General features: G+C 21.6%; 1 protein-coding gene across 1 annotated transcript; it reads right to left on the minus strand.

Moving 5' to 3' along the window:
- Nucleotides 1–763: 763 nt before the first annotated feature.
- LOC109598606 (uncharacterized) lies at nucleotides 764–1,207 on the minus strand. Its single transcript, XM_020014512.1, has one exon. It carries the CDS (start codon nucleotides 1,205–1,207, stop codon nucleotides 764–766), a length of 444 nt encoding a protein of 147 aa, XP_019870071.1.
- Between the last annotated feature and the right edge of the window lie 8,281 nt (nucleotides 1,208–9,488).

A 9,488-nucleotide genomic window follows, 5' to 3' on the forward strand; every position in this document is an offset into this window, starting at 1 on the left:
GCACGTACGGAAAAGGTCCACTATATCTGAAGGGAATATTTCTGATATCATGTTTAAAGATTCATTGACAGGGACTTTAGTGAATGTGACACTACGTCGAATTGGCCAGTCTATCTTCTGCATCAAGATGTAATCCTTTCAATATCTCAACAAAAGGAGTGGAATCCTTGATAAAGGTTGGGGTGTTACCAACATGTGGTTGTAGCAATTTGGTAAGATACTTAGCTTAAGTTATATGTTGGTGAACCAGGAGTACTAACGATGGGTCGGGGTGGTACATCATCCTTATGTAATAAGCGAGTTGGAAGTGCTTCTGATTTGACTAATTGTTTTTGGATATCCGCTGGTATGGATTATTTCTTTATTAGTAGATTGGTGTTGAAGTTGGTCCATCTAACAGTGCATGTTCAGCTACAGCAGACTTGTCTGATTGTCCTAGTTTGCAGTTTCGTTTGTGTTCTTTAATCCTAGTCCCTATTGAACGTTTTCAGGTACCCATGTATACTTTTCCGCAAGAGCATGGTATGCGGTATATCCCAGAAGCTGTTTGATGGTCTCTCCTATCTTTGGCAGATCTGAGACTGTGTTGAATCTTCCTTGTTGGTATAAAAACAGTATGGTTGTTATGTTTTAATAAGATTTTTCCAATTCGATCGGTAACTTTACATATATATGGGAGAAAAGCTTTACCAATAGTGGGCTCACTAGGTGGATCTTCATTATTAGTATGAGGTCTCATTGTACGTCTTATTTATGAGCTTTTTTATCTGTTGGCCTGTAGTGTTTTTTTCAAGTATTCTTGTTCTTCAGCGAGGTGGTGTGTGGCACATATCCTTTTGACTCGTTCTATGAGCCTTTGCTTTTGACTAGGATAATGGTTAAATAGTTTATGTAGATACCCATCGGTGTGTGTAGGTTTTCGGTATACTGTATGGTCTAAATGTTCACCCACTCTTTTTACTGGGACATCCAAAAAAGGTATTTGGTTCTCCTTCTCCAATTCCATTGTGAATTCAATAATGTTATGTTGAGAGTTTAGGTGTTTTAGAAACTGATCTAGTTTTTCTTGTCCATGTTTCCATATCACGAAAGTATCATCCACGTAACGATACCAAACAGAAGGTTTGTGTTTGGAAGTCTCAATCGCTTTTTGTTCAAACTTTTCCATAAAGAAATTGGCGAACACTGAACTAAGAAGACTGCCCATTGCTAATCCTTCAGTCTGTTTGTAGAATTTGTTGTTCCAAACGAAACAGCTTTAAGTAAGGCACCTATGGAAAACATCCACTATATCTGGAGGGAATATTTCTGATGTCATGTTTAAGGTTTCATTGACAGAAACTTTAGTGAAAAAGTGACTCTACGTCGAAACTGACCAGTCTATTTTCTACATCAAGATGTAATCCTTTCAATATCTCAACAAAATGAGTAGAATCTTTGATAAAGGTTGGGGTGTTTTCAACATGAAGTTGTAGCAATCTGGTAAGGTACTTAGCTAAGTTATACGTTGGTGACCCAGGAGTACTAACGATGGGTCGGAGTGGTACATTATCCTTATGTATTTTGGACAAACCATATAAGCGAGGTGAAACCGCTTCTGATTTGACTAATTGTTTTTGAATATCCGCTGGTAAGGATGATTTCTTTATTAGTGGATTAGTCTGAGAATTGTTGGCGACAGGGAATGCCATTTGGGCATAAGACAGGTATCATTGGAAAGGAAAAACCTCCAGAATTTTACCTGAGACAGGAGAAATTCGACCTATCGAAGGTTGTACCAAATATGTAGTTCGAATTATCATTATTAAGTAAAAATCACACATAATCTTAATCTGGACGTCATTGCCAATCAATTTGCTTCGAGTTATCGAAGTACAACTGTAATTTCATAAGAGCCAGACCAAAAATAAATTCCGCCAGTCAAGTGCAGTAGCTCGGAATTGATTTAGTATTATTACTTTCTCTTTCTCCATCGTTAAACCCTTAAACTAAATGCCTGCTATTGACAGAAAACTTATTTCGAACAATTTTAAATAGACTGCCGGAATTTAGTTTAGTTTTTAATGCCTTTCGCATTTCAGTACTGAAATACTGAAAATACTCGTCGTTAGAAACAACTAAACGACAAAGTCATTTCGTATAATTTTAATAGAATCCAGAAACGCCGAGCTGTCCGAAACAGTTGTAATTGTTGCGAATTATTAGTTTTTAAATGGTGGAAAAATCCGCACAAAACAACATTTCATTCACACTAAAACAGTGTAAAATAGATTTTTTTTTTTAATCCAGAAATATTCGTAATAAATCGCGGCGGAATGGAAACGCGCAAAACGCGGAGAAAGAAGCTGCTGTGCATCTGGTTTGTTAATAATGTAGTCACAGTCAGAAGATTGTCGGTTCGAAAACCGAGCCGGACAAAAAACCATGACATTCTGCAACGTCACGAATTTAAGATTTATGAAAAGATCGTTCTTATCCAATGCTCTTGTTAATTTCACAAAACGCGCGACGCTTTGTCAACGGATTTACAATTTAATACTAACTATTTCAAACGGCTACCGTGTTTTTGTTCGACAATAATCTTGATTCAATTATGTATTAAAAATTTATAAATCTCATTATGGGAATTATTTTTTTTTTTTGCATCTTCTGGATTTTAATAATAGATAAAAACTGACTAATAAAAAATAGATGAATTTTATAGAATATTTTGATATTAAATCAAATATTATTAATAATAATATATACCATTATATTATTTATTAATTTTTATATCACATTAATGAATTTAACTTTTTTATCTAAGCTATTTAATTTTAAAAATGAAAAAAAATAGATAAATTTTATACAGTATTTTTATAAAAAACTTAGTAAATATTAAAATATAATAAGAAATATTAAAAACTTAGATTAAACAATTTAAAAATTATAAAAAATTCATAAAAAGAGTTAAGGCTTCATTATTTGAAATATTTTTTTTATAACTTTTTGGTTTTAAAACTGAATAAATCTGATTGAAATTGTGAAAATTATTTAAATTTAAATCGTTGTTTTTTTTTATTATAATAATATTTATTAAAAAAATTAAATCTTATTATTGGAATTAATTTTTTATCTAAGCTTTTTGGTTTTAGAATTGAATAATTTGACTGACAAAAAATAGAAATAATTATGTAGAATATTTTGATAAAAAAATTCAATTAATATTTGTATATAATATAAAATACAAAAATCTAGATTAAATAATTCAAAATTTATGAAAATTATTCAAACTTATTTGATTATTTGTTTTTATACGAACATAATATTAAATCTTTTTTATTTAAGTTTTTGATTTTGGAATTGAATAATCTGACTGAAAAAAGGGTCACATAAATTGAGTAGTATTTTGATATAAAAATTCAATTATATATCATTATTTGGTTTTACACTAACATATTATTTATTAAAAAGTATTTTGATAAAAAAATAATTAATATTAGAAAATAACAAAAACTACTAAAATCTACTTTAAACAATGTACAAATTATAAAAATTATTCAAATTTATGTCATTATTTGTTTTTTATACCAATATATTATTTATTAAAAAAAATTAAATCTCATTATTGAAATAATTTTTTTTATTTAAGTACTTTGTATTTAGAATTAAATAATCTAACTGACAAAAAATAGATATTTTGATAAAAAACTCAATAAATATTAGAAATATAATAAAAAATACAAAAACAATCTAAAAATTATGAAAAATATTCAAATTTATATCATATTTGGTTTTGCACTAACATATTATTTATTAAAAAAATTAAATCATATTATAGGAATAATATTTTTATTTAGGCTTTTTGATTTTAGTATTGAACAATCTGACTCACAAAAAAGTAGATAAATTGTGTAAAGTATTTTGATAAAAAAAATTAATCAATATTAGAAAATAACAAAAACTATTAAAATCTACTTTAAACAATATATAAATTATAAAAATTATTCAAATTTATGTCATTATTTGTTTTTTATACCAATATATAATTTATTAAAAAAAAAAATCTCAATATTGAAATTAAATAATCTGATTGACAAAAAATAGATATTTTGATAAAAAAACTCAATAAATAATAGAATATTGTAAAAAATACAAAAATCTAGATTAAACAATCTAAAAATTATGAAAAATATTCAAATTTATATCATTATTTGGTTTTGCACTAACATATTATTTATTACAAAAATTAAAAATCATATTATAGGAATAATATTTTTATTTAGGCTTTTTGATTTTAGTATTGAACAATCTCAGTCACAAAAAAGTAGATCAATTGTGTAAAGTATTTTGATAAAAAAAATAATTAATATTAGAAAATAACAAAAACTATTAAAATCTACTTTAAACAATATATAAATTATAAAAATTATTCAAATTTATGTCATTATTTGTTTTTTATACCAATATATTATTTATTAAAAAAAATTAAATCTCATTATTGAAATTAATTTTTTTATTTAAGTACTATGATTTTGGAATTAAATAATCTGACTGACGAAAAATAAATATTTTGATAAAAAACTCAATAAATATTAGAATATAATAAAAAATACAAAAAAACTAGATTAAACAATCTAACAATTATAAAAGATATTCAAATTTATATCATTATTTGGTTTTACACTAACATATTATTTATTAAAAAAATTAAAAATCATATTATAGGAATAATATTTTTATTTAGGCTTTTTGATTTCAGTATTGAACAATCTTACTCACAAAAAAGTAGATAAATTGTGTAAAGTATTTTTATAAAAAAAATAATTAATATTAGAAAATAACAAAAACTATTAAAATCTACTTTAAACAATGTATAAATTTTAAAAATTATTCAAATTTATGTCAGTATTTGTTTTTTATACCAATATATTTATTAAAAAAAAAAAAAAATCTCAATATTGAAATTAATTTTTTTATTTAAGTTCTATGATTTTGGAATTAAATAATCTGACTGACAAAAAATAGATATTTTGATAAAAAACTCAATAAATATTAGAATATAGTAAAAAATACAAAAATCCAGATTAAACAATCTAAAAATTATGAAAAATATTCAAATTTATATCGTTATTTGATTTTACACTAATATATTATTTATTAAAAAAATTAAATCATATTATAGGAATAAAATTTTTATTTAAGCTTTTTGATTTTACTATTGAATAATCTGACTCACAAAAAAATATATAGAAAAATATGTATATATAATATTAGAAAATAACAAAAACTACTAAAATCTACATGTACAAATTATAAAAATTATTCAAGTTTATGTCATTATTTGTTTTTTATGCCAATATATTATTTATTAAAAAATTTGAATCTCATTATTGGAATTAAATTTTTTGTTTAAATTTTATGATTTCGGAGTTATCTGACTGACAAAAAATAGATAAATTGTGCAATGTATTTTTTTTTTGATAAAAAATTCTATAAATATTAGAATATAATAAAAAATACAGAAATCTAGATTAAAAAAACTATATATTATAAAACTTATTCAAATTTAGATCATTATTTGTTTTTATACTTATATTTACCAAAACATTTAAATCTTATTATTGGAATTAATTTTTTTATAAAAGCTTTTTGATTTTAGAATTGATAAAAAATTCAATAAATATTAAGATATATTAAAACACAAAAAATATAAATTGGACAATCTAAAAAATATGAGAAATATACAAATACGTTACTTGTTTTTTATATTCGTATATTTATTAAAAATATTTAAATTTCATTATTTCTTTTCATAATTCCTTTAAGCTTCTTATTTTTAGAATTTAATAAATCTGACTGATAAAAAATTTATTAAATATTAAAATATAATAAAAAATACAAACATTTCTAATCTGAGAATAAATATACAGCAATGCTGTACTGTACAAACTGTATAAACCTAAAAAGAAATAAATAAAAATTGATATTAATTATTAATCAATAGATTAAAATGAAAAGCGACGTTCCTTAAGATTGCGAGGAATCCGCACGTGAAAAAGTAACCGATCCAACACCCCATAAAACATATGTTTGTACTTCTCGGAATCGCTTTTGATAAAACCGCGTATCGACCAACTTTAGCACTTAATGTATTAATTAAAAAGGATCGTGACAAGTGAGTTTGAGAAGTGAACGGCGCGATGCGGCACGGCGGAACCGTCTCACGTAAGACATATGCCGTACACATTTATATTTACGGCCTCGGCCTTTAATTATCAGCTACTGTTTTATGCTGCGAGCTTTCGTATCAATTAAAATTATTATTCGTCCGTGCATAAGGCTTAATGCATCCTTAATAACTGTAATTAGTTTAGATGGCCAATCGAAAAATTTTTGATTCATTTAGGGATGATACTCTTCTTGATTTCCATATCCATTATTTAATCAATAGGAGTAATTCGTGTTAAGAAGTTCCATATCCATTATTTAATTTTCATTATTTTAATATTCAATATTACCATGGTTATATTTTATAGTTAACAAATTCAAATTATTTAGCTCATCAATATTATCATATTCTCAATAAATTCTTTGCAATTCTGAATTTTAATTATATAAAAAATAATAAATATTTAAATATTTAAATTATTATAAAAAAATAAGAAGCTTACAAAAATTATTTTTTTATCAGTTCTAAAATCGTAAGTTAGTTCCCATAACAAGATTTAATTTTTTAGTATAAAAACAAATAATGATATAAATTTGAATAATTTTCATAATTTTTAAATTTTTTATTTAGATTTTTGTATTATTAGTATATTCTAGTATTTATTTAATTTTTTATCAAAATATTCTGCACAAATTATCTATTTTTTGTCGGTTATATTCCAAAATTAATCCCAATAATGAGATTTAAATATTTTAATAAAACAACTAATGATATAAATTTGAATAATTTTTATAATTGTTTATTTAATTTAGATTTTAGTAGTTTTTGTTATTTCCTAATATTAATTAATTTTGTTATCAAAATCTTCATTACAATACAAAAATACAGCATAATTAATTATGCATTCAACAAATTTAAGTACATTTTATTTATGAATTTCGATGATGAAAAAATTACAAAACAAATAGTGTATTTAAAGCTTTAAATTAAATAAAATTCAAAAACAATTTCAACTAATTTATTTATTTTACAATAATTTTTATCCTTTCTTAAGGTAAATTAATTAAATTGGTGTTTTTTATTATATTCTATATCTTATTTATAAAATAAATATAATCTTAATCAAATAATTTATAATAACAGTAACTTCAGAAGTAATTAATTATGCAAATTTAAAATAATATTAAACTTTCGCAAGTTCAAAATTCTCAATAGATTCTTCGCAATTCTGAATTTACTTTTTTTTCTTTTAATTATAATTTATTATTAATGATAATTTATTAATTGTTTCCAATAATTATATAAAAAATAATAAATATTTAAATTACTATAAAAATAAATAATGTTAAAATTTGTGTTTTAAGAATTTTTAAATTGAATTGAACACTATAATTTATATTTATAATTGTTAAATTATCTACAATTTTTTTTTGTTTTTCTGTATATGTTATATTCTAATTTTATAAATTTTTACATTTTTTATTATATTCTAATATTTATTGAATTTTTTATCTGTCAGATTTATTCAATTCTAAAAATAGAAACTTTAAAAAAGTATATGAAAATTTATATATTTTTAATAAATATATGAGTACAAAAAACATGTAACATTTTTAAATTTGTATATTATTCATATTTCTTTAGATAGTCCAATCTGATTTACTACATATATCCTAATTTTGGAAATTTTTGTATTTTTTATTATATTGTATATAATATATTTTGTATTTTAATATTTATTGAATTTTTTATGAATTCTAAAATCAAAAACGTATATTAAAAAATTAATTCCATTAATAAGATTTAAATGTTTTTGTAAATAATAACAAAAAAATGATATAAATTTGAATTATTTTCATAATTTTTAAATTTAGACAATTCCAAATCAAAAAACTTAATTCCAATAATGAGATTTAAATTTTTTGATATATAATATATTGGTATAAAAAACAAATAATGGAAAAATTTGAATAATTTTTATAATCTATACTATTTATAATTTAAATTATAGTAGTTTTTGTTATTTTCTAATATTAATTAAAATTTTTTATCAAAATACACAATTTATTTATTTTTTAATAGTCAAATTAAAATATATTTATTAATACTTGTTACTTTAATATATTTTAATTATTTTATTTCTGAGTATAAACAGAAACTAAATTCTTGATTTTTAATCAAACATTTTTCAAAAAAACTATTTTATTTACACCATTTTTTAATACTTTAAAAATACAAACATAATGATATTAATTTAATTCAGTTTGGATTATATATATATATATATATATATATATATATATATATATATATATATATATATATAGAAGTATAGTTTAGTTTTTCAGTAATTAAAGAAATATTACTAAATTTCAACATCTTTCATTATTATATTTATTTATATATAATTTTAGTAAACATTTTTTATTTTAAAGTTACTTTATTCAATTTAAATAATATTTTATCGATTTATTTATTATATTTATTTTTTATTATTGATATATTATTTATTTACCTATTCAATTTCTAAAATTTTGAATAATATTTGTTTATATAATTTTTGAATTAAATACTTTTAGATTTTTTATTTAATTTTATTTTCTCTATGTTTTTTTAACAATTACTAAATAAAATTACTCATTTTCAACTATTTTTTTAAAGTTTTATTACTAATTTCATATTCATATTTTTAATAATTAGTAAAAAATAAAATATAATACATGTTTTTTCTCTTCCATTTAAATTTTTTTACTTTAAGTTACTATATTTTAATCATTATTATAATTAGAAACAAATTACTTCAAGTGTTTAATTAACATTAACATAAATGTATTCGTCAAAAATTGTATTATTTAATTTACATTATTTTGTATCATCTTATCAATATTTATAATATTTATAGAAATAACTGTCAAAAAATATAATTATTTTGTAAGTTTATTGTTTATATTTATTTCTACTATTTTTTAAGTTTTAAGTTTTTTATTCATTTCAAATAAATTTTTATCGCTTTATTTTTTTATTATTTATTATTATAGGGTATAATTATTTTTATTTATTTTATTATTACATTTATTTATCATTCAATTTCTTAAATTCTTTTTAGACTTTTATGATTCATTTAAAGCAGAACCTTAATTTTTTTATTTGTAGAACAAGAAATGCACAAAATTATTCGTCAATTTATGTAGAGATTCCTAATTAGATAAAAGAGCAACGAAAACTAATAAACTAGAGCGCAGATAATGAATTTATAAATCTGCAATCTATATTTGTGTACGTCTTTAATTTATTTACGCAAAACGCTGTTGACAATTCAGAAAATTGAATTAGTATA

This window comes from Aethina tumida, chromosome 4 (genome assembly GCF_024364675.1).
Source record: "Aethina tumida isolate Nest 87 chromosome 4, icAetTumi1.1, whole genome shotgun sequence".
Lineage (NCBI taxonomy): Eukaryota > Metazoa > Arthropoda > Insecta > Coleoptera > Nitidulidae > Aethina > Aethina tumida.

Excerpts from the sequence above, each read along its gene's own strand:
- LOC109598606 (XM_020014512.1), bottom strand. The coding sequence starts at position 1,207 with ATGGGCAGTCTTCTTAGTTCAGTGTTCGCCAATTTCTTTATGGAAAAG.